The sequence below is a fragment of the Rhineura floridana genome, chromosome 1 (assembly GCF_030035675.1).
Source record: "Rhineura floridana isolate rRhiFlo1 chromosome 1, rRhiFlo1.hap2, whole genome shotgun sequence".
Lineage (NCBI taxonomy): Eukaryota > Metazoa > Chordata > Lepidosauria > Squamata > Rhineuridae > Rhineura > Rhineura floridana.
Genome location: NC_084480.1, coordinates 258,613,473 through 258,640,218, shown reverse-complemented (window position 1 = coordinate 258,640,218; position 26,746 = coordinate 258,613,473). Strand labels below are relative to the sequence as shown.

Sequence of the window (26,746 nt, the reverse complement as noted above, 5' to 3'; positions counted from 1 at the left end):
CCATTTTTGGAATGCTCTCCACAGTGAAGTCCACCTGGCATCTTTATTGACATATTTTCAGTGCCGGATAAAGACATGTTTTTTCTCAGGCATGTGATCAACAGGGATGATGTTTTGTATTTGTGGGCTGCCAAAACTTTCTGTGGTTGTATGGGTGTGGTTGTTATTGTTTTATTATTTGTTTTTATTGTATGGTATATTTACTTTTGTTTTTAACAATGTTGTAAGTTGCTTGCAGTCCTTTGGGTAACAAGTGACTAATAATTCTAATAAATAAATGAATGAATGCATAATAGAGGCACCAGGTGAGAAGTTTCATGTTGAAAACCCCCAGATCTTCATCATCAAAAGCACTTACTGAGGCTTCCTCTTCTTCTTTTCTTTTTTTTTTATATCAGCAGGCAGGCTGCTTGCAAACTCTGGGTCATTAGTTGGGTGCCTTGGCTGTGAGTAGTGGGACAGATGAATCTCCTATAAACCTGCTCTCTAGGGTTCCTATTCCAGGGCCTCACCCCAAAGTCCTACACCTTGGTCAGCAGGGGAAATATTGTCCCATGTTTCCTATGTGTAGATCTCAGCCAAACAACATACTACAGAGGATATCTGGCTGCCACTAATCCTTCATCCCCCACAAGACTCTCAATTAACATCTAGTTAATAAAATATGTGACATGATGTTATCACATTCAGCATTTCTTAGCACTCTGCAAGCAGCAGGGAACAAACTGGGACAGAGGTGGGGAACTGCTGAACATGGTGATGTGCCATCACACATTTCTCTTGTTAGTTGTTACCATGATATGAAAGTTGGTGGTAGACAGGTTTTCTCCTCATGACATCTAAGGCCCATCTGCACTATATGTTTAAACCAGTATCATTCCACTTTAAACAGTAGTTGGTGAAGAATTGTTAGGGAGCCCCTATGCTCCTCACAGAGCTGCAGTTCCCAGAGTTTTGTAGGAAGAGAGATTGATTACTCTGTGAATAAGGGTCTCCTATAGGGTTGCCAGGTTCAATCCCTGAGACTGATCCTGTATCTTTAGGTGAAGAGAAAGTCAGCCAAATGCAGGTTTTCTTGCAACAATTTAATGGGAAAAACTACAAGGTGAAATTCTCCCTTCCCCCTGCACAACTTTTAAAGATACAGAAGACCTCTTGGTTGCCAGGCCCAGCCTCCAAGAGGTCTTTTGTATCTTTAAAAGTTGTGCAGGGAGGAGGGAGAATTCCACCTTGTGGTTTTTCCCATTACAGGGTTGCAAGAACACCTGCACTTGGCTGACTTTCTTTTCTCCTAAAGATACAGGATCAGTCTCAGGGATTGAATCTGGCAACCCTAGTCTCCTAACAACTTTCAGCACCCTTAACAAACTGCGGTTTCCAGAATTCTTTGGGGGAAGCCATGATTGTTTAAAGTTGTATGATACTGCTTTAAATGTATAGTGCAGATGGGGTCCTAGTTAGGTCTTCAGAACAGACTACTCAAGGAATATGGGTTGTATCCAATGCTAGTGCTACTGAGTATAGACCCATTGAAATTTATGAATATGACTAACTTAGGTCCATTGATTTTAATAGGTCTACTCTGAGTAAAACTTAGTTGGCGACAATCCCAAGATTCTTTCTGTAGTTCTTGTTAGAACAGAAGTTTCCCCATAACAATTAAAGAGTGGAATCAATTTCCAATTTATTTATTTACAAAGACCTATGAGGAGAGATTGAAAGAACTGGGCATTTTTAGCCTTGAGAAGAGAAGATTGAGGAGAGATATGATAGCACTCTTCAAGGACTTGAAAGTTTGTCATACAGAGGAGGGCGAGGATCTCTTTTCGATTTTCACAGAGTGCAGGATACGGAATAATAGGCTCAAGTTACAGGAAGCCAGACTTTGACTGAACATTGCGAAAAACACCATAACTGTTAGACCAGTAAGACAATGGAACCATTTACCTAGGGAGATTATGGGCTCTTCAACACCAGAGGTGTTCAAGAGGCAGCTGGGCAACCAACTGTCGGGTATGCTTTAATTTGGATTCCTGCACTGAGCAGGGGGTTGGACTTGATGGCCTTATAGGCCCCTTCCAACTCTATGATTCTATGAGTCTATGATTTTATACTATGAAGAGCTCCAAACGAATTCCAGACAGAGTTGATGGGCAATTGAATAGAAGTATGATGTTTTAAAGAGAGCCAGTGTGGCGTAGTGGTTAAGGTGTTGGACTAGGACCTGGGAGACTAGGGTTCGAATCCCCATACAACCATGAAGCTCACTGGGTGACCTTGGGTCAGTCACTGCCTCTCAGAGGAGGGCAATGTTAAACCCCCTCTGGATACCGCTTACCATGAAAACCCTATTCATAGGGTCGCATAAGTCGGGATCAACTTGAAGGCAGTACATTTACATTTATGATGTTTTAAAGTGTTTTTAGTGTTTCTGTTTGCCACTCTGGACTCCTGCTGGGAGGAAGGGCGGGGTATAAATAAAATAATAAATAAATAAATAAAATAAGTAATTCACTGTAAGTGATTGCACTTTGGGACAAATATCTTCTATAGCTTTACATATTTGCTGAAGGGTTCTAAATAATGACACAAATTGAAGTTTGGGTCTTTTGGGTGTATGTGGGTGTTAGAGTAAGAAATAAGCAAAGTATAATACCTCTATATCAATCTACAGTGCAACTACATTAAGCATATAGTGTACAGTTCTATTTTCCTCATCTCAATAAGTATATTGTACAAGTGGAAAAAGTATCCAAAGGAAAAGAAAAAAGTTGACAGATTAACAAAGGTTGAATTTCCTTCTCTTTAAGGATGGGCTAAAACATTTAAGACATTTTTATTTTCAGAAAAGGTGACTAATGCCCTTTCAGACAGTCTTAATTCATATATTTCAAATACATGGAGGAAAAGGGAAGCACTATTATGTCCATTATTATTATGTCCATGCCCCCCTCCCCCCAACCTATGCAGGCTCAGCTGAAGGTCAGAACAGACCTCACATGTATACAACTGTGTGTGTGTCAGGATCCCTCCACACACTAAGGAAACCTGATTTTTCTGAAGTCTTAATCACATAGAGAGAGCCCTCCTCACACACAGCTAAACGAGAGATGAACAACACACACACATTCACGCTCACACACTCATTTATGCCAGATTGGCTTTGAAATAAAATGCAGAAGATGGCTGAGCTTATTTCCAATCCAATTCAAGACATGCTGGTAGAACACTGCCCATCTCTATTTCAGTTGTACGTGAGCAAGTCTTACATACGATCTGTTAGCCAGAAGAGAGCCTTTGGTAGAACCAGAGCTTGGAAAAGTTACTTTTTAAAACTACAACCCCCGTCAGCCCCTGCCAGCATGGCCACTGGATTGGGCTGATGGGACTTGTATTTCAAAAAAATAACTTTTCAAAGCTCTGGGTAGAACTTGGCACAAGTTACTGTATGTAGGCAGCTTAATGTAAGACAGAGATAGGGAACCTCAAGTGCAGGGGCTGAAAGTGGTCCTCCAGGCCTCTCTAGCCTGCCCTTGTGACTCTCCCCAGGCCACACCCCTTCACCAGACCACACCCATCACCAGCCCTGCTCCCCACCCTCTTAGAGTGCTTTTGCCTGGGTAAGATTTGGCCTTGAACTGAGATAATACCTCTTGCTTGCTTGGATGGATGGAGGTGTGTATGTGTATATTTTTTGCATGGCTGGAATGTATTTTGCTGTACATACATTGCCACACCCATATTTTACTTTTGGACCTGTCCATTTCTGGCATGTGGCTATCCATGAGGGAATATGGCCCTTGAACTGAGAAAAGTTCCCCACCCTGATGTAAGTGAACCATATTCAGAATGTGTACCTGCTTCACCATCACTTGCCATAGGCAGGGGCAGATGGCACAGTTGGGTGGTGCTGCTTACCTCGCCTCCAGCTGGTCACATTGCTGCTGCTCACCAGGAGGTAGAGGTGCAGAGGTGAGGCAGTGGTGAGGTCTTCATGATGCAAATGCACTGGTTGAGCCAATCTGGAGCTCCAGTTCGTGCAGTCAGACCATGTCAACCTTGCCACTGCCTCTCCTCTCCCCATCTACCTCCTGGTAAGCAGCAGCAATGCAACCAACCAGACATCAGGTTAGCATTGCTCACCTGATCTCTAGTTGGTTGCATCACTGCCCCACCACACCGTCCACTACTGGTCATAGGTTTCATTTCCATGTGGATGAAAACCCGTAATTTTCCTTCTCTGTGTGTGCCTTGGGTGTCTTGGGGAAATGTTTAGTCACTTCTTTTTAAGATGCTATTTTATGAGCAATCATTCAGTATTATCATAGAATAGTAGAGTTGGAAGGGGCCTATAAGGCCATCAAGTCCAACCCCCTGCTCAGTGCAGGAATCCAAATCAAAGCATTCCTGACAGATGGTTGTCCAGCTGTCTCTTGAATGCCTCCAGTGTCGGAGAGCCCACTACCTCTCTAGGTAATTGATTCCATCATTGTATGGCTCTAACAGTTATGGTGTTTTTCCTAATGTTCAGTCGAAATCTGGCTTCCTGAAACTTGAGCCCATTATTCCGTGTCCTGCACTCTGGAACTATCGAGAAGAGATCCCGGCGCTCCTCTGTATGACAACCTTTCATGTACTTGAAGAGTGCTATCGTATCTCCCCTCAGTCTTCTCTTCTCAGTCTAAACATGCCCAGTTCTTTCACTCGCTCCTCATAGGGCTTTGTTTCCAGTCCCCTGTTCATCCTTGTTGCCCTCCTCTGAACCTGTTCCACTTTGTCTGCATCCTTCTTGAAGTGCGGAGACCAGAACTGGATGCAGTACTCAGGATGAGGCCTAAGCAGTGCTGAATAGAGGGGAACTAATACTTCACCCGATTTGGAAACAATACTTCTGTTAATGCAGCCTAATATAGCATTTGCCTTTTTTGCAGCCACACTGCACTGTTGGCTCATATTCAGCTTGTGATCAACGACAATTCCAAGATCCTTCTCACATGTCATATTGCTGAGCCAAGTATCCCCCATCTTATAACTGTGCATTTGGTTTCTTTTTCCTAAGTGTATAACTTTGCATTTATCCCTGTTGAATTTCACTCTGTTGTTTTCAGCCCAATACTCCAGCCTATCAAGGTCCCTTTGAATTTTGTTTCTGTCTTCCACGGTATTAGCTGTTCCCCCCAATTTTGTATCATCTGCAAATTTGATAAGCATGCTCTGTACCTCCTCATCCAAGTCGTTAATAAAAATGTGGTACCCCACTCATTACTTCCCCCCAGTTTGAGAACGAACCATTGATAACTGCTCTCTGAGTACAATTCTGGAGCCAACTGTGGACCCACCTGATAGTTGTTCCATCCAGCCCACATTTAGCTAGCTCGCTAATCAGAATATCATGGGGCACTTTGCAAAAGCTTTGCTGAAGTCCATAGCATTCTCACAGTCTACAAGGGAGGTTACCTGATCAAAAAATGAGATAAGATTAGTTTGGCAGGATTTGTTTTTCATAAATCCATGTTGGCTCCTAGTAATCACTGCATTGCTTTCAAGGTGCTTACAGATTGACTGCTTTATAATCTGCTCCAGAGTTTTTCCAGGGACTGATGTTAGGCTGATTGGTCTGTAGTTCCCCAGTTCCTCCTCTTTGCCCTTTGTGAAGATAGGGACAACATTAGCTCTCCTCCAGTCATCTGGCACTTCACCAGTCCTCCATGATTTCGCAAAGATAATAGAGAGTGGTTCTGAGAGTTCTTCAGCCAGTTCCTTTAATACTCTAGGATGCAGTTCAATGGGCCCTGGAGATTTGAACTCATTCAAAGGGATGAAGTATTCCTTGACCATTTGTCTATCAATCTCAAACTGTAATCCCGCCCCTTCAATTTGTATTTCACATTTGCCAGGAGGATCATAGACCCTCTTTTGGGAGAAGACACCAAAGTAGAAATCAAGCACTTCTGCCTTTCCTTTGTCATCTGTTATCATTTTGCTATCCTCATTGAGTAGCTATGCCACCATTTCTTGTCTGTCTTTTACTATGGATGTACCTGAAGAAAGCTTTTTGTTTCTTTTAGTATCTCTCGCTAACCTCAGCTCATTCTCAGTTTTAGCCTTCCTGATGCCTTCCCTGCAATTCTGTGATACCTGCGTATACTCTTCCTTTGTGGCCTGGCTTTCTTTCCACTTCCTGTATGTGTCCTCTTTTGTTTTCAGGTCATCTCTAAGCTTTTTGTGAAGCCACATTGGCTTCTTCTGCTGTTTCCCCCCTTTTTTCCTTGTTGGAATTGCTTGCCATTGTGCTTTTAGAATTTCCTTTTTTAGAAACTCCCACCCATCTTGGACTCCTTTTCTCATTAGGGTCACTTGCCATGGAACCGTTTTGTTTTCCAGATGTTGATCATAAGGCTAATTTGAATGAGTTATTGAAATTGTTAAGCATTAGTATAAATCATAGCAACATTTTATTACACAAAAGCATGTCTGGCAGGGGAGGCTCATCAGGCCAAAGCTTCCAAGTCTGCAGTCCTCTTCAAGCCATCGTGGTAGCCAGGTGCTTAATCCAACTTGATGAAGCCGATGTCCTTGGCGTACTGGCAGAAGCACTGCCGACACATGTTGAGCCCGTACTTGCGGATCAGGCCATGGCGGTTCGAGCACATGCGGCAGGAGTGGGACCCCTGCCCAAACTTCCTTGAGTGGCTCCAGTAGAGCTGCTGGTGACCCGTTTCGGCCGCCTCACGTGCAGAAAAAAGCAACATTATATAGTTTTAAATAAAGGAAGGAAATGCAAGTTATAACACTAACTATCTGAAAACTGCATATTATTTATTTATTAAATTATATCCCACCCTTCCTCCCAGAAGGAGCCCACGGCAGCAAATAAAAACACTTTAAAACATGTTAAAAACAAAAGACTTTAAAACATATTAAAACAAACCATCTTTAAAAACATATATTAAAACCAAACATCTTTAAAATATCTTTTTTTAAAAAACTTAAAAACATCTTAAAAAGCAATTCCAGCACAGACACAGACTTGGATAAGGTCTCTACTTAAAAGGCTTGTTGAAAGAGGAAAGTCTTTAGTAGGTGCCAAAAGATCATAGAGATGGCACCTGTCTAATTATACAGCCAAGAGTGGCTGTATACTATAGTCAGCATGGACTTTTCACATTCCACAATGTAAAATTGAAAATTTTCCCCATGCCATTCTGATGCTTCCCATAAGCTCATTTCAAAACAAAACCTTACAAAACTTATAGTCCTGAACTCAGAAACGCTTGCTTAACAACCCTCTGAGTAACTATCCTAAGCTAAAGGGCTTGCTTACGCAATCCGAGCGTATAGCTCACTTTGTACAGCTCGCCAAAGATCTCAATGCGATCACCGTAGATTCAGATGCTATGCGGAAGGAAGACTTTTTTATAACTATAGTTATTTTCTATAACTATTATTCTGCCCGGGCAATTATAAGTTTTGCTTCACCCTTTTAGCAGCTAGAGACTATAGCTCTAATTCACAAATAGGCAGAAAACCTTGCGGTTTAAGAATGCACCTGTAGCCCACAGATATTTCTTTGTTGTTGTTGTTATGTGCCTTCAAGTCGATTACGACTTATGGCGACCCTATGAATCAGTGACCTCCAAAAGCATCTGTCATGAACCACCCTGTTCAGATCTTGTAAGTTCAGGTCTGTGGCTTCCTTTATGGAATCAATCCATCTCTTGTTTGGCCTTCTTTTTCTACTCCCTTCTGCTTTTCCCAGCATTATTGTCTTTTCTAGTGAATCACATCTTCTCATGATGTGTCCAAAGTATGATAACCTCAGTTTCATCATTTTCGCTTCTAGTGACAGTTCTGGTTTAATTTGTTCTAACACCCAATTATAGGTGTTTTTTGCAGTCCATGGTATGCGCAAAGCTCTCCTCCAACATCACATTTCAAATGAGTTGATTTTCTCTTATCCGCTTCATTCATTGTCCAACTTTCACATCCGTACATAGAGATCGGAAATACCATGGTCTGAATGATCCTGACTTTAGTGTTCAGTGATACAGCTTTACATTTGAGGACCTTTTGTAGTTCTCTCATAGCTGCCCTCCCCAGTCCTAGCCTTCTTCTGATTTCTTGACTATTGTCTCCATTTTGGCTAATGACTGTGCCGAGGTAATAATCCTTGACAAGTTCAATGTCCTCATTGTCAACTTTAAAGTTACATTAAATCTTCTGCTGTCATTACTTTAGTCTTTTTGACGTTCAGCTGTAGTCCTGCTTTTGTGCTTTCCTCTTTAAGTTTCATCAGCATTTGTTTCAAATCATTACTGGTTTCTGCTAGTAGTATGCATATCTTAAATTACTGATATTTCTCCCTCCAATTTTCACATCTCCTGCATCTTCGTCCAGTCCTGCTTTCCGTATGATATGTTCTGCGTATAGATTAAACAAATAGGGTGATAAAATACACCCCTCTCTCACACCCTTTCTGATGGGGAACCAACCAGTTTCTCCATATTCTGTCCTTACAGTAGCCTCTTGTCCAGAGTATAGGTTGCGCATCAGGACAATCAGATGCTGTGGCACCCCAATTTCTTTTAAAGCATTTTGTAGTTTTTCATGATCTACATAGCCAAAAGCTTTGCTGTAATCTATAAAGCACAGGGTGATTTTCTTCTGAAATTGCTTTGTCCGTTTCATTATGCAACGTATGTTTGCGATATGATTTCTGGTGCCTCTTCCCTTTCTAAATCCAGCTTGGACGTCTGGTATTTCTCGCTCCATATATAGTAAGAGACTTTGCTGTAGAATCTTGAGCATTATTTTACTTGCATGGGATATTAAGGGTATAGTTCAATAATTACTGCATTCCCTGGGATCCCCTTTCTTTGGAATTGGGATGTATATTGAACGCTTCCAGTCTGTGGGTCATTGTTTAGTTTTCCATATTTCTTGACAGATTTTTGTCAAGGTTTGGACAGATTCAGTCTCAGTAGCTTGTAGCAGCTCTATTGGTATGCCATCTATTCCTGGTGATTTGTTTCTTCCAAGTATTTTAAGAGCAGCTTTCATCTCACATTTTAAAATTTCTGGTTCTTCATCATACGGTTCCTCCATGAATGAATCTGTCATCCTGGCATCGTTTTTATAGAGTTCTTCAGCGTATTGCTTCCATCTTCCTTTCATTTCATCTCGATCGGTCAGTGAGTTCATCTGTTGATTATTCAACATCCCTACTCGTGGTTTAAATTTCCCTTTCATTTCTCTAATCTTTTGGAATAGGGCTCTTGTTCTTCACTTTTTGTTGTCCTCTTCTATTTCTATACAATAACTATTGTAGTAGTTCTCTTTGTCCCTACGTACTAGTCGCTGTATCGTTGCATTTAGGGTTCTGACTGTGTTTCTATCTCCTCTTGCTTTTGCTTTCCTTCTCTCTTTAACCATTTTAAGAGTTTCTTCAGTCATCCACTGAGGTCTTTCTCTCTTTTTAACTAGAGGTATTGTCTTTTCGCATTCTTCTCTTATCATGTCTCTGACTTCATAGTTCTTCTGGTTCTCTGTCAACTAAGTTGAAAGCCTCAAATCTGTTCGTTATTTGATCTTTATATTCTTCTGGGATGTGATTTAATTTGTATTTTGGCGTTATGATTGCTTTGTTCTTCTTCTTTAGCTTTAGTCTGATTTTCGATACGACCAGTTCATGATCTGTACCCCAGTCTGCTCCTGGTCTTTTTGCAGAAAGTATGGAACTTCTCCATCTTCTGCTACCAATTATATAATCAATTTGATTCCTATATTGACCATTTGGTGATGTCCACGTGTACACTATCAAACCTTAAAAAGCAGAGAAATTGGGCAGCTATAGTGAATGCACCAGTGGAGCAGGAGACCTGACCTCCTCTCTGAGATATTGGACTGCCCTACAAATTTGTCAAAATGCAAACACAATTTGGGTTGGTCTTTAACAGTCCAATCAGCTTCCTGTGTAGTTTAGAAGAATTTGGTAACATGTGCCTCTGAGCATATGGTGAGTGGTGGCAACACCTGCAATCAACCCAAATAACAGAAACAAGACGTGCTGTACTGATCTTGTTTTAGCAGGGCAGAAGCAACTGTATTAAAACAGTTGATATCATTCAGATAGTCAGTTTAAATATGTTTGATTTACTTTGTAATTTTAATGAAGTTTCCTATAGTAAATCATAGTAAATCAAGTACAGCAACACTTTGCAACACTAAAAAAAAGCCCCCCAAACAATTGTGGAATAATGGCACTGACTGTTCTGCAGAATAGTTTCCAAAGGACATCAGGAGTCTCTCTTTTTGCACAAGAGAAACCAGAGGGAGGGGAAATATATTCTTGAAAAATTCTAGGTGTGCTCTGTGTTTTTAATTTACCATGCCCACCTTTCCTTAAGTGGAGTACTTTAAGCATAGCAGGTTGAAAGCATGCATCTTGGGCAGGCTAAGTTTGTTTTTCCCAGCAGCTAGATTCATTGCTTAAGTAGCAACATAATGTAATCAGTCTGATTTTACATCAAACTGCAGTTTTAGATTCAACTGTTAATGTGCCCAAAATAGAAATAGAGCATAACCTCCCATTTGAAAGACAAAAGGCTGTCTTCACCATCATATGACACTGACCAATACAAAGGCTTTGACATTAATAAAAATAAATTTGACGCAGATTTCTAGAATGAATAATGAGAGAAATATAATTTTCTAGATTAGATTCTCTGTAGAAACAGTAGTAACACAGGAAAAAAGCAAAGTAATAACACCAACACATACAAAAATGTAATTCTCTATCTTTGTAGATGGCAGGTGCAAGTGGCACAGTGGAAACACATCAGCGGAGCCAATCCAGTGCTTCTGCTGATGTGTCTGCACTGCACAGGCCTCACTGCTGCCTTGCCCCTCCGCTTTCCAGCAAGCAGTAGTGATTCACCAGCCAGAAGGTTAGGTAAGTGCCTGCACCCTGCCACACTGTCAGCTACTAGCTGTAATCGATAAACATTTACTGTATAAACAATTTGGGAAGCATGACAACCCAGACACACAGGTACTTAAAAAGCTTTTGATCCCTGATTTTATCGTCTATGCCAGCCTTTCCCAACCAGTGTGCCTCCAGATGTTGTTGGACCACAATTACCATCTTTCCTGACCATTGGCAATGCTGGCTGAGGCTGATGGGAGTTGTGGTCCAACAACATCTGGAGGCACACTGGTTGGAAAAGGCTGGTCTATGCTGACAGAACGAGTATTGAAATACTGCTAAATTGTTCTTGATGTGTATTGAAGATCTCAATGGTGTCTCCAAACTTCTTCAAAATTAGTATGTAGATGACAGCTTGAGTGTCTCGTTTCTCCAACTACCCCTCAAAGAACTAAGCTACTCTCCTTAGGAGCTGGTGCTGTGCTAGTTTTTGTACAGTGCTAGTAAGGATCTCCAGTAAGTATTTGCCATTGATGTGGAATGTATTTTGTACACGCAAACATCTGTGTGGCAGTTCCTTGAAATATAGCAGCCTTTAGACTGATCCACATGACAAGCCATCCATGCAAAGAGGTTCACCATGTTCACCTATGCAAATAGTAAGCACTAACAGGGAATGGGTGTGTGTGAGAAGACAACCCCCCTGAATGCAGTGGTGTAGTGGCTCAGGAATGGGCGGGGGCAAAGTGCAACCACTTATTTCACACCAGGGATGATTATGATGAGGTGCTATTTGGCAGTCCTTTGCATACCAAATAGCTAAGCTTTTCTCAGGGAAAAACTCACCAAATAAGCAAAACAGAGTAAAAGGTAGGTTAACATGCATAGCTAAAGGTTTCAACTGCCGCTTTTAGTTTGAAAAATCCCAGTCCCATTATTATGACCAACCAAAATGTAACAAAATAGCAAGTAAGCTTTTGAGTCCACCAGAGCTATTCATTAGATTGGATGTTAAGTGAAGCAGGGCATTGGGGTATGTGTAAGTAAAAAGCTACCTTGGTATTGAAGTCATCATGTGTGCATTGGTCAAAAAATCATTTTTGTCCTAGAGTCTTATAAGAGACATGGCTACAGGGGTGTGGCTTGGGGATGGTCAGGAAGCGTGCCAGCATTTCAGAATGTATTACTCCACCCTTGCTAGAAACTTTCTCTTCAGCTTATGTAGAAAAGCCCTCCATATGTGTGCATTCACAGTGATCGTGCTACTGTTTGCATGTGTGAGTATAAGAAAAGTTGAAGTATTGGGGGCTTTTTAGTTTAGAGAAAAGGCGAGTAAGAGGTGATATGACAAAAGTGTATGAAATTTTGCATGGCATTGAGAAAGTGGACAGAGAAAAGTTTTTCTCCCTCTCTCATAACACTAGAACTTGTGGACATCCAACAATGCTGAATGTTGGAAGATTCAGGACAGACAAAAGGAAGTACCTCTACATGCAGCATATAGTTAAACTATGGAATTTGTTCCCACAAGAGGCAGTGATGACCACCTACATGGATGGCTTTAAAAGAGGATTAGACAAATGCATGGAGGAAAAGGCTATCAGTGGCTACTAGCCATGATGGCTATGCTCTGCCTCCATAGGCGGAGGCAGCATGCTTCTAAGTACCAGTTGCTGGAAACCACAGGAGAGGAGAGTGCTCTTTGTATTCAGGTCTTGCTTGCAGGCTTCCCATGGGCAACTGTTTGGCCAAGGTGAAACAGGATGCTGGACTAGATGAACCAGATCCAGCAGGCTCTTCTTATGTTCTTAAATACTATGGACCAAAACGTGCCATGATACAATCAGCTAAGAGTGGCTATACTTAGTCATTAAGCCCATTGAACATTTGGTCATGCCGCAATAATAATGAATGTTGCTAAAGGCTGACAGGTTAATGGCAACTGTTTGGTGGGCAAAACCAACAACTAACATTTCTGTAAAGAAGAGAAAGACAAGGGGGCAACACTTATCTGCAGCAAAGAAAATTATATCCTCATTTAGCTATTGTTTGATCTTATTTTGTGAAAATAAATCTAGCAGCTTTATGATGGCTTGGCTAATTTGCATGATCTAATTAAAATCACTCATAAATTCAGTTCTGCCTCTGGCAAGTAAAACTTAATTGGTAACACAGCAGTGCAGCAATAAATCAGTTAAAGGATGAAATAAACTGTATAAATTGCTATCCAAGCCTTGGTAAATGTCAGTGCTACTGTCTGTAAATGATAGTCGACCTAAAACTGTTCCAAATTTTCTTCTTCAAAAAATAATAAAAAGGGGGAGAATAGTGAGCTTGCCGAAGATGTTAAATGCCCCCTAAAAAGCCCAAACATACCTTTTTGTGTCAGCTGGTGCAACCATTGTTTCTTCCCCTGAGTTTTTCTTTAGCATTATTTTCTTCTCTCATGCTGTGTGATCGAGTAGAGAGCTAGATAATGATCTCATTTTATATATATATATCACTTTTCTGTGACAAGTTGCACCCAAAGGAGCTACCCTCACAAAACCAATCAATAGAGCAATTTACACATTTGGAAAAAATGGGAAAGAAAACAGAACTATAATTAAACAATACAGCATCCGTGCTTTTCTTGTTGTTGTTATGTGCCTTCAAGTCGATTATGACTTATGGCAACCCTATGAATCAGTGACCTCCAAAAGCATCTGTCATGAACCACCCTGTTCAGATCTTGTAAGTTCAGGTCTGTGGCTTCCTTTATGGAATCAATCCATCTCTTGTTTGGCCTTCCTCTTTTTCTACTCCCTTCTGTTTTTCCCAACATTATTATCTTTTCTAGTGAATCATGTCTTCTCATGATGTGTCCAAAGTATGATAACCTCGGTTTCATCGTTTTAGCTTCAAGTGACAGTTCTGATTTAATTTGTTCTAACACCCAATTATTTGTCTTGGTAGCAGTCCATGGTATCTGCAAAGCTCTCCTCCAACACCACATTTCAAATGAATTTCTCTTATCCACTGTTTTCACTGTCCAACTTTCACATCCATACATAGAGATTGGGAATACCATGGTCTGAATGATCCTTACTTTAGTGTTCAGTGATACATTGCATTTGAGGACCTTTTCTAGTTCTCTCATAGCTGGCCTCCCCAGTCCTAGCCTTCTTCTGATTTCTTGACTATTGTCTCCATTTTGGTTAATGACTGTGCCAAGGTATTGATAATCCTTGACTAGTTCAATGTCCTCATTGTCAACTGTAAAGTTACAGTGCTTTTCTTAGAGGGGTTAATTCCGTCTCCCCCTCTGATTCTATGCAAAAGTGAATAATCAAGTTATTGTCTTTGCCTTTGGATCAAGTCTAAATATAGTCTAAATGACAATGTAGGCACTCAGATGTGACCATATAGCATCATCTCCGAGGGAAAATAAGGAAATATTCCCCTTATTCATAGGGGTGGGTAGGACAGGGAAGGCAAGGATGTGATTCTTATGGATTGCTAAGGTAAGCGATGAGACTGCCACAGTGTAACATGAAAAGGCAGGAAACATTGCCCAGTTGCCCTGGAAATACAGTGATGGGTTTCCTATCCATAGGTCAATGATGGAAAACTGGTGGCCCTCCAGCTGTTGTTGGAGCATTGAGCTGGGGGTGGGATTTGATGGCCTTATAGGCCCCTTCCAACTCAGTTCTATGATTCTATGACTTCAACTCCCATCAGCTCCAGCCAGCATGGTCAATGTGCATTGGACTACAGTGGGAGTAGGACCAGCTCTACCATTAGGCAGAATGAAGCAGTCAGCTCAGGTGGTAGATTCTGGGGAGCAGGAAACAGTGCTGAGAAAGCACTATGTGTGCCAAACGGCCTGCCCTGCAGACAGAGTATTCAACTTCACTCAGCTTTGGTGGAGGACACCACTAGTGTTCAAGTAAAATTCAGCCCATCTGCTCCTGGACATGGAATGGTGAAGGATGTTGCAATATGTCCTTTATCATAGGCACCAAAATGTCTTAGGTTAGCCTGAGTGGAAGCTGAAGTCCAATAACATCTGGAGAGCCAAAGGTTTTTTGTCCCCATTAGTCTGTTAGCGTACTCCACAATAAAATAAAATAAAATAACTGAAAGAGGAGGTGCTTTGAGGCGTGTGTGAAAGCTTTCACAAAAAGCACTCTCTCTGTCAACTCAGCTCTAATTTAAATGGTTGTTTTAGAATATTCTCTATACAAAACCAGCTTATAGGGAGACATAATAAAAAATGTCCTTGTGTTCCAGGTACACAAAGATGAAGACAGCAACCAACATCTATATTTTCAATCTGGCCCTGGCAGATGCCCTAGTGACCACCACTATGCCTTTCCAAAGTACTGAGTACTTGATGAACTCATGGCCATTTGGGGATGTGCTGTGTAAAATAGTTATTTCAATTGACTACTATAACATGTTTACCAGCATATTCACGCTGACCATGATGAGCGTTGACCGATACATTGCTGTGTGCCACCCTGTGAAGGCTCTAGACTTCCGTACTCCTCTGAAGGCAAAGATTATCAATATATGTATCTGGCTCTTATCTTCATCGGTTGGTATATCAGCCATTGTCCTTGGAGGTACCAAGGTCAGGGAAGGTAAGTGAAGGCTCTCTTATTTGCAGGTGATTTGTTGCTGTTCAATAACAACCTTTTTAAAAAAATAGCCTAGAGTAGCCTAACATAATTAACTTTTGATTCCTAGACACTACTAGGTGCTTGGCTAATTCTTCTTAGAATCCTGAAAAGTGCTCTTTTTATTTTTAAGAAGAAAGATGTCCAGATATCACAGTTGTAATGGAAAAACATTGTAGACTACAATACAATATTCTCATCTGAAAACTACTGAAGAGATTAAGCTGTAAGTGTGAAGATAGGAATGTAGGAACAATGTAGGAACATAGGAGGCTGCTTTTTACTGAGTCAGACCATTGCTCCATCTCACCCAGTGTTGCCTTAAATTCTGGAAAGCCACTTAAAAAAAAAATCGAGTCCATCCTGATTCTTTTAATGCATGTGTGTGTGTGAGAGAGTAGCAATTGTAGGTGTGTGGCATCACTCTATTTCACAAAACCTAAGCCATATGAATCAATTGCATGCAGTAGACACATGCAGACAGGTTGAATCCATGATGTATTTTTCATGGGGCCTGAAGTGATGAACAAGTTGAATGTGATAGCATACAGAAAAGAATAAAAATGCATTGCCTCACATTCTATTAACTTATGTTGCTTGTATCTCAGGCATGAAAAGTACAGTCACAATTTAGCCTTGTTAATATGAAATGAATAATTGTGTGATAACCAGTGGATTGTAATTCAGAAGCACACAGAATTGAAAACTACATGGTATTACACTATGAAATATAGCCGCTATTCATGCACTAGTGTTCTCCTCAGATGAGTCACTCTCAAGTCATTTCCTGAAGTCAGTCAAGCTATGTTGACATATATGTCACGGACCCATTGTTAAAGACCTTATCTTGGAAGACAATCTTACTCGGCCATGAGTGATCGCCAATGAATGAATGAATGAATATGTGGTTTCAGGATTTGAATCAAATATATCTATATCTATTGTGCTAGCCAAAGGCCATGACAAAAACATTAAAAGAAACACAAAGAACAGGATAATATTGCAAACATCAGTAATACATCAGTAAAATGAATAGCTTACAGAATTACCGTCAACAAGTTCAAATTAATGCTCTGAGTGTCCATGAAAATTTATAGCAATCTTATCTAGTTCTCTCTTTCTAATCTTTATGCAGCCAAAGAAAAAAGAGCCACTTTGTGTCACAAAGCCATTGGTGTCGCTCAAAAGAAGTTGAACCACTTCTGCAAGAGCGTTACCACTTCCATAAGTCAACAAAGGTTTCAAAAATCTCTCTTTTGGGTCCCTATACAAAGGGCAATTAACATATAATGAATAATGTCTTCCTCTTCTACTTGATTTTGGCCACAAAAATCTACATTCAAATGGCATCTTGTTATAGCATCCATCGAGGTCAGCAGTTGGCATGACTTGAAATTGCAGCTCAGTGAAAGCATTTCTTAGGGAAGCTGGCCTCAGTTTAATCAAATAACTTGCTCTAAAATGTTCTCTTTCTAGTGGGACAGATTATTTTGAACCTCCCAAAAGCATTTATTTTTATTTGTGGGGACTTCAGTGTCCGAGCTGGTGCAGCCTCAGAGGGTCTTTTCCAACCATTAGGCCTAGACTTTGAAGATATTTTCCTAGCATCATATATTTCTATGGATAGCAAATACAATCAATGAGGGTTAACATTTCTAGAATTTGTATACTGTCATAATGTACAGTGCCTTGAAAAAGTATTTGCTCCATGGCTGATTTTCTGCACGGTTGCATATTTTGGCACCAAATGTTATCAGATCTTGAACCAAACCTAATATTAGGGAAAAGTGAACCTGAGTGAACAAATAACACAAAATTTTGATACCTATTTCATTTATTTATTAAAGAAAGTTAAGCAACACCCAATGCCCCCATGTGAAAAAGTAATTGCCCCCTTAGACTCAAAACCCGATTACGTCACCTTTAGAGGCAAGGACTGCAACCAAACGCTTTCTGTAGTACTTGATCAGTCTCTCACAGCTCTGTGGTGGAATTTCAGCCCACTCTTCCATGCAGAACTGCTTTAACTCAGTGACATTTGTGGGTTTTCAAGTATGAACTATGCCCTTCAGATCCTGCCACAACATCTCCATGGAGTTTAGGTCTGGACTTTGACTTGGTCATTCCAAAACTTTAAATTTCTTCTTCCTCAACCATTCTGATGTAGACTTGCTTGTGTGTTTCGGATCATTGTCTTGATACATGACCCAGCCATGCTTCAGCTTCAGTTAACAGATGGATGGCCTGACATTCTCCTGTAGAATTCTCTGATACAAAGCAGAATGCATGGTTTCTTCAATGATAGCAAGTCATCCAGGTCCTGATGCAGCAAAGCATCCCGAAACCATGACACTGCCGCCACCACCATGCTTGATTGTGGTATGAGGTTCTTCATGTGGAATGCAGTGTTTGGTTTTCGCCAGACATAATGGGGCTCATGCTGCCCAAAAAGTTCCATCTTTGACTCATATGTCCATAGAACATTGTTTGCCAAAAAGTGCCTGGATGATCGTCAAGAGTTCTGGAACAATGGATGGAACTTTTGGGGCAACCAACCATTTGGGAAGTGGATTGGTTCTCAGGGTGTGAAACGGGTGTATTTTATCACCCTATTTGTTTAATCTATATGCAGAACATATCATATGGAAAGCAGGATTGGGCCAAGATGAAGGAGGTGTAAAAACTGGAGGGAGAAATATCAATAATTTTAAGATATGCAGATGATACCATACTACTAGCAGAAACCAGTTGTGATTTGAAATGAATGCTGATAAAAGTTAAAGAGGAAAGCACAAAAGCAGGACTACAGCTGAATGTCAAAAAGACTTAAGTAATGACAACAGAAGATTTACGTAACTTTACAGTTGACAATGAGGACATTGAACTAGTCAAGGATTATCAATACCTTGGCACAGTCATTAACCAAAATGGAGACAATAGTCAAGAAATCAGAAGAAGGCTAGGACTGGGGAGGCCAGCTCTGAGAGAACTAGAAAAGGTCCTCAAATGCAAAGATGTATCACTGAACACTAAAGTCAGGATCATTCAGACCATGGTGTTTCCAATCTGTATGTATGGATGTGAAAGTTGGACAGTGAAAACAGTGGATAAGAGGAAAATCAACTCATTTGAAATGTGGTGTTGGAGGAGAGCTTTGCAGATACCATGGACTGCTACAAAGACAAATAATTGGGTGTTAGAACAAATGAAACCAGAACTATCACTAGAAGCTAAAACGATGAAACTGAGGTTATCATACTTTGGACACATAATGAGAAGACATGATTCACTAGAAAAGACAATAATGTTGGGAAAAACAGAAGGGAGTAGAAAAAGAGGAAGGCCAAACAAGAGATGGATTGATTCCATAAAGGAAGCCACAGACCTGAACTTACAAGATCTGAACAGGGTGGTTTATAACAGATGCTCTCGGAGGTCACTGATTCATAGGGTCACCATAAGTCATAATCGACTTGAAGGCACATAACAACAGCATGTTCACTAATTGAATGTGCATCACTAACTGAAACAATAAAGTTGACTGGAGATACGCTGCGTCAGGGGAGACTGAAATGGTCTTTTAAACTGAGTAATGCTGTCCAAGAGAAATTATTTGGCAATTATTTAGTGAGCATACACCAATTATTCTGAGATAAATCACTGAATCATACAGATGTTTTTCAATAAATTGTCACAGAACTGAGGCCCTGCTTGATAACGTCTACAAATAAAAACTCACAGTCTGCATGTTCCAGTTGGTATGATGATATATTGTTCTTCATTCCTTACAACTCCCTATCTACTGCACCTATCCTTCTGACATTTTGGAAGCTACTTACCTAGGGCACCTTTATGAGCTATGCCATATTCATACATATATTGCCCCAAAAAGTGCAGGAGAAAAGTGCATTGCTCCTCCCAAAACTTGAAAGACTCCCCTTGTATAACTCCCCTGGCCTGTCTGTCTTAACATTGGAAGGCTTCATCCCTTCAGAAATAGCAACTATCAATGCACATTTCATCCAAAAGTTCCAACAGATAAAAGCATATGTTTCCCTTTAAAGAAACTTTCAGAGTTTAAGTGCACTTTGACCAGAAGCCCCTGCACCTGTCTGACTGAACACTGGCAGACTTTGTCCAGTCAGAATGGGCTACTAAGCCTGAAAATTTGATTATTATTTAAAATAATTTATGTTCCACTCTGTTGCTAAGGCAATCAGAGCAGAGTATACTAAAAACAGTAAAAGAGTATAAACGAGCAATAGCAAACAATTCTTGCAGCTTATAATTTCATCAAATTCTCTTAAAAAGTCATAGCCATTTGTTTCCCCATGTTACTCAGTGGGGAAACATATGAAGCCCTGGATTTCTGAAGGTGGGCCTCTACATTGGCCCTGCGGCTAAGCAGGTCCTGCCCAAAGTGGTTTGAAGCACAGCAATCTTTTTTCCATAGCACAGAAAGAGGATCCAGACTGAATCTTGTCATCAACATGCACTCTACAGTGTGGGGTTTACACTAGATCAGGGGTGCAGAACCTTTTTCACCCCACATTCTCTTATAGGCAACTTTCTAGGCATGCACAGGGTCCCTGGTGGGCATGGCCAGAGGCAAAAGTGGGTGGAACAATGGACGCGTTACCTTTGTACAGTAGGCTACATTATTTCAACCACACAAAATGAGATTTCTACACCCACATACCATTCTCCATCCAGGAAAGCAAGAGGCATTATCACAGTTATAGGGATGGAGGAGAAATTTGATTCAGTTCTCATTTAAAAACAAATTTATCAAATTTGCACTTTGGAAAACAATAGGAGAACCAAAACACAGCCATCCTTTGAAATTCACACTTTTTTGAATTTTGCAATGCAGTTCGCCAACCAAACATAGTTCAAAAATTCATATGGTAGGGGAAAGTGTGCATAAAAATGAATTTATTTATTTATTTATTTATTTATTGCATTTGTATACCGCCCCATAGCTGAAGCTTTCTGGGCGGTTTACAACAACTGAAAACATTAAAAACAAATATACAAATTTAAAAACACATGCTAAAATGCCTGGGAGAAGAGGAAAGTCTTGACCTGGTGCAGAAAAGATGACAGGGTTGGCGCCAGGCACACCTTGTCAACAATGTCATTCCATAATTTAGGGGCCACCACTGAGAAGATACTCTCCCTTGTTGCCAGACTCCCAGGTTCCCTCCCAGTAGGCACCCAGAGGAGGGCCTTGGATTTGAGCATAGTGTATGGGTTGGTTCATGTTGGGAGAGGCATTCCATCAGGTATTGTGGTCCTAAGCCATGTAAGGCTTTATAGGTTAAAACCAGCACCTTGAATCAAGTTTGGAAACATACAGGCAGCCAATGCAAGCGGGCCAGAATCGGTTTTATATGTTCAAACCATCTGGTCCCTGTTACCAATCTGGCCACTGCATTTTGCACAAGCTGCAGCTTCTGAACCGTCTTCAAAGGCAGCCCCACGTAGATTGCATTGCAGTAATCTAACTTGGAGGTTACCAGAGAATGGACAACTGAAGCCAGATTATCCCTGTCCAGATAGGGGCGTAGCTGGGCCACCAACCGAAGTTGGTAGAAGGCACTCTGTGCCACCGAGGCTACTCGAGCCTCAAGCGACAGAGATGGTTCTAGAAGAACCCCCAAGCTACGAGCCTGCTCCTTCAGGAGGAGTGCAACCCCATCCAGGACAGGTTGGACATCCAGCATCCGGTCAGAAGAACCACCCACTAGCAGCATCTCAGTCTTGTCTGGATTGAGCCTCAGTTTATTAGCCCTCATCCAGTCCATTGTCACAGCCAGGCACCGGTTCAGCACATTGACAGCCTCACCTGAAGAAGACGAAAAGGAGAATAGAGCTGCATGTCAGGAGCATACTGATGGCAACACACTCCAAAGCTCTGGATGACTGCACCCAATGGTTTCATGCAGATGTTGAACAGCATGAGGGACAGAACCTGACCCCTGCGGAACACCATACTAGAGAGTCCAGGGTGCCGAGCAGTGTTCCCCAAGCACCACCTTCTGGAGCCAACCCACCAAGTAGGAGGGGAACCACCACCATACAGTACCTCCCACTCCCAATTCAGCCAGTCTTCCCAGAAGGATACCATAGTCGATGGTATTGAAAGCCATTGAGAGATCAAGGAGAATCAACAGAGTCACACTCCCCCTGTCTCTCTCCCAACAGAGGTCATCATACAGGGCGACCAAGGCTGTTTCCATGCCAAAACCAGGCCTGAAACCCAACTGAAATGGATCCAGATAATCGGTCTCATCCAAGAGTGTCTGGAGCTGGCCTGCCACCATATGAGTGAAAGTAACATACAAAAATGCATTGTATGACAAGAAATTGATTGCAAAAATGCGTATGTTACTCAAAACTGCCTACATAAATGTATTCACTATGAGAAATTTGCACTAAAATGCTGGAGAATTCTCATGGGGATTTTAAAAACAAAATTAGCAAATTGTTGCAGAAACGTGGGGAACTGAATTTAAGACTGGAAAAATGAGAAACCGAGAGAACCAAAACTGACAAATCTTTCCATCCCTACACAGTTCACAGATAAGTTCCAGCCAGGCAAAAGCATTCTAGGCAGGCATGGGGGCAGGGGCAGCAAAAGGTGTGGCATGGGAGGTTTCTTGAGATACAGAGGCCTGGAGGGCTGTGTTCACACACACCCATGCCTAAGGTACTCCATACCTGCACTAGATGGAGCAGCCACCCCACAGCTCCTTTTTCTAGCAGCTTCCATGTGGCAGCCATATGTTTTCAATGGTTTTCTCATTAATTAAATGCCAGGACAACAAAAAGCACAATTTGTTGCAGAGGAGCAAAGCCTGTTAGGCCATCAGTTCAATCAAGTGGGCTGAAGTACTCCACAGAATATTTGTTCTCCTGCACCATAAATTTCTCATTTCTGTAAATCATCCATCTCCACTCTCAGCTGTTCTTCCTCATTACTTGTAGAACCCCTCTAAAAGTGACTGCTTCTCTTGCTTACCACTGTAATTGAAAGAGCTCCACTTCATTAGAGAGGTACAGAATTGCCTGTAGGTAAAGAAAATAAACTCAGTGTTTGAAATACATTTGCAAGGTCACACTAAAGTTCACCCACTAAAGTCAGCAGTAACATTACACTTACAGTGAATGGAGGAATGTGCGGGGGATCAGGGATTGGGGTTAGAAAGGGCAGACCCTGCTGGGAGCAATTCCTTAAACTCATTTTCTGTCATACTGCGGACTTTGCACTGGTATGAAAGGCCCCCAAGGTATCATGGGTTTCATACCCTTTCATTTGATTTCTCGCTGGATTGTGAGAAAACATACCTCTTGATTGCACTGGATTATAAAAACATTCTCAGAAAACATCTTTATATTTGATCCAGCTTTGTGGGAAGGGAGCTTCCATGTAATCTGGAAGTCTGAATGTCCTAGGTAGAACACAGATCAAATGTCCAGTGTACCCTGTTATTTTAATGACCACCTTTGACTGTTTTATTTGAACTACAGTTTATATAGTATATGGGATAACACGGTTTGATTAATATGTTTAGCTAGAGTCACCTACTGTCATGTGACCTGGTCTTACCACTAACATAGGCCAGCAGTGGGGGCCATGAGCTAGCCCTATAGGCCTGCAGTGGGGGCCGTGAGCCAGCCCTATCATTAGGCAGTGTGAGGCAGCTGGGTGGTGGGGGAGGCAGCAGTGGCAGGCTCCTGTTCTTCTTGAGCCTGCAGCCATTCCTCTGTGTTAAGAGAATGGATCTGTACAGCTTACCCTTTGCCCCTAAATTAGGGGTTGGGAACCTATGGCCTATGGTCCTAATTAGGTCCACTGAGCCTCCCCATTCGGCCCACGAGGCCATTTCAGCCAAGCCATGCTTACCTGCTTACACCTGATGTCATGTGTTGGGCAGGTAAAGATCTGGCTCAGCCAAAATGAGGTTTGCAGGCACCACTGATCAGCAGTTCTGCAAAGCTCTGTGCAAAGCACTGTTCACAGGGCTTCACAAAACCCAACAATGATCAGTTGATTATCAGGTATTGCCAAACTCTTTGGAAAAGCTCTACCAAACCCATGCAGGCACAAAAAGGGGGCCACCTGATGCCATTGTGACATCACAGTGACTGGTCAGAATTGTGTGTGAGAGATAATGATCTGGTTCCCTGGCCAAGTTTAGTTTCCCACCTCTGCCCTAAATTGTTGGCGTGGTGGAAGATGTTCTTTTGCCAGCATTGGAGTACAATTCACCTGCAAGATCATTTGACTTCTCCAAGGGGAATGGGAGGTGCAAAATGTCTTGAGCCAGTCCTCAGCCCTCATTTGAAAGTCAGCTTGTCCTGAATGGAGAAGATGATGGGTAGGCAGCCTTGCTGGCTGACAGGAACAAGATTAAGGAAGCAAATTGGAGGTGCAGAGGGAAAGCCTGGTGGCCTCCTTCAGAAATGAATTGAGTGAACTGAGGAAGCACAGCAAATTGTGAACTTAGACACAGGCATTGGATTGGCTTTTCCAGATCACTTAATTCTCAATGTCAAGAGCATGTTAGTGACTTCGTTTGAACTGCCTGAAGTTTTCTCTGCCTCTGGAAAGTAGGTAAGGAGTATAGAAAGAGGAGTAAGGAATTAATGCCTGACATTGCAGAGTTCTGGATCTGTCGCTGCACCACTTGACCCTAGCAGTGCAAAGTGGGAAGTCTTGAAATCACATTAATTTTGATTTGTCATAAAATATATATTTTTTTTTAAAAAATGGTTAAAATTGTTTTGTTAAACCTGTTCATGTTTTCTCTTCTGACTGTCCCCCTTTTTTTTACAGACACAGGCAGTACCGAGTGTTCTTTGCAATTTCCAGACAAAGACTATGTCTGGTGGGACAACTTTATGAAAATCTGTGTCTTTGTATTCGCGTTTATTATCCCAGTGCTAATTATAGTTGTTTGCTATACTCTGATGATTCTGCGCTTGAAGAGCGTGCGGCTTCTCTCTGGCTCTCGAGAAAAAGACCGAAATCTCCGTCGCATCACCCGATTGGTTCTTGTGGTGGTTGCAGTCTTCATCATCTGTTGGACTCCAATCCACATTTTTGTGTTGGTCGAGGCCCTTGGGGATGTGTCACACAGCACTGCAGCCATTTCCAGCTATTATTTCTGCATTGCTTTGGGCTACACCAATAGCAGCCTAAATCCCATCCTGTATGCTTTTCTGGATGAAAACTTCAAACGGTGTTTCAAAGATTTTTGCTTTCCTTTTAAGATGAAGACAGACAGACAAAGCACCAGCAGAGTGAGAACCACCATTCAAAATACTGCTTATGCTGGGCAGGCTGATGGTACAAACAAGCCAGTATGACTAGCTGTGGAAATGTCATCTTACTGTCCTCCTGGAAGAGAGGAATCCAATGATCTTGGACTAACTCAGATAACTACTGCCGTGTGAAATGGAGAATAATAAACCTATTTGACATTATGTAAGGACTCTCATAGCCTGAACTGGCAGTTGCTGATATCAGGGTTTCATTACCCACGCTCACTGATGATAAATGTTTGGATCATATTAAAAACAGATCTTTGTACATAGCTCTACTTCTATTCTCGGCAAAAGAAGGAAAAGCTCTTCACAATTCTGATGCCTTTATAGGAAGAGAAGTTGCACATTGTTTCTTATAGTACCTTTATGCTCTTACTTAGATTCCATATGGAAGCTAAAATGTGGCTTATAGTGATTGCTGAAAAGAATTAATTAAGAGTGAAAATCTTGTTTTACTGAATAACAATCTTATACAAGGATCTTGTTTTACTGTTCTGTGTCACAATGAATCTGCCCGTTCTAAGCCTGTAGTACCAGTCAGAAGTACAAAATCAACATTTTCCTTATTTTTTTGAATGAAAGCTATATATTTTTAAAAAAACATACATAGCCATGAACCACGTAGTAAATTAAGGAATCTAGCCTTCTGTTACAAAAATTGGGGAGCTTCTTTGGTGAATTCACACCATCACATTTTATATCAGGGGCAGGGAACCTGTGGCCCTCCAGATGTTGCTGGACTTTAATTCCCATCATCCCTGACATTTATCAAGCTGTCTGGAGCTGAGGATAGTTGGTCCAACAACAGCTGGAGGACCACATTTCTCCCACTCCTGTATTATATGATGATTGCATCTAGTAGTTCATAAGCTGATCAACTGAAACATCAGGGAGTTTTACTATATGCAATTAATAGCTATTAATCCTGAGACAACAGTATATATGATACACTTATCATATAATTAGAGCATGAATATGCTGTGTGAATTTCACTTTTCTGACCAATTCCATTTTCTCACTATTCATTTTCAACAGCGAATTTCCAAGGCTTCAAACAATTGTAAAATTTGTCTGAGATTGCCAACATTCATCAGATTTTGGACATCTACGGTAATAATATCATAAAACATAAATTAATTAACTTAAAATAACCATGGAACAGTCAAAATCCAAAAAGAGGTTGGAAACAAATCAACCAATGATCCCACTAAAGTCTGCCAAAATAATGTTTTTTGTTTGTTTTTAAAGAAGAGCATAATGTTGGGCTTAGGTGGCCTCAGAGAGCCAGTGTGGTGTAGTGGTTAAGGTGCTGGACTATGACCTGGGAGACCAGGGTTCGAATCCCCACACAGCCGTGAAGCTCATTGGGTGACCTTGGGCCAGTCACTGCCTCTCAGCCTCAGAGGAAGCCAATGGTAATCCACCTCTGAATACTGCTTACCATGAAAACCCTATTCATAGGGTCGCCATAAGTCAGGATCGACTTGAAGGCAGTCCATTTACATTTTTGGGGTGGCGGTGGGCTTATTTCAATTCCAGAATTGAAGCCTTGTGACAAAGGTGGGGAACCTCCAACCTCAGGGCCAATCATAGCCTTTCAGGCGGTCCCATTTAGCCCCCAAGGCCATTTTTCCCAAACCATACCCACCCGCCCATCAGCTGAAGTGCCTGGTGGGCGGGACCTTTTTGGAAAGCCCACCCAGCAGAACAGTCCTGGTCAGAACTGATGTGTGTAAGAGGACATTGTCTCTGGCAGGGACTGCTCCATCATGCAGTAAAAAAGAAACAGGCACTTGTCTTGCAGAAGTCTCCCCTTGCTTTAAGATAG

At 41.5% G+C, this 26,746-nt stretch overlaps 2 protein-coding genes across 2 annotated transcripts in view; one reads left to right on the top strand and one right to left on the bottom strand.

Moving 5' to 3' along the window:
* The window catches only part of OPRK1 (opioid receptor kappa 1), a 122,943-nt gene extending 97,635 nt beyond the window's left edge, over nt 1-25,308 (top strand). The window contains exons 4-5 of the mRNA XM_061598754.1: nt 15,197-15,549; nt 24,428-25,308. Of these exons, the coding sequence (XP_061454738.1) occupies nt 15,197-15,549; nt 24,428-24,960 (886 nt within the window). The 3' untranslated portion in view covers nt 24,961-25,308. The remainder of the gene's footprint in view (nt 1-15,196; nt 15,550-24,427) is intronic.
* LOC133375585 (small ribosomal subunit protein uS14-like) lies at nt 6,465-6,752 on the bottom strand. The gene has a single exon (XM_061607332.1). It carries the CDS (start codon nt 6,750-6,752, stop codon nt 6,549-6,551), a length of 204 nt encoding a protein of 67 aa, XP_061463316.1. The 3' UTR covers nt 6,465-6,548.
* Nucleotides 25,309-26,746: the final 1,438 nt, after the last annotated feature.

What these genes read in the sequence shown, in the direction of transcription:
- LOC133375585 (XM_061607332.1), bottom strand. Translation starts at nt 6,752, where the DNA reads ATGTTGCTTTTTTCTGCACGTGAGGCGGCCGAAACGGGTCACCAGCAG.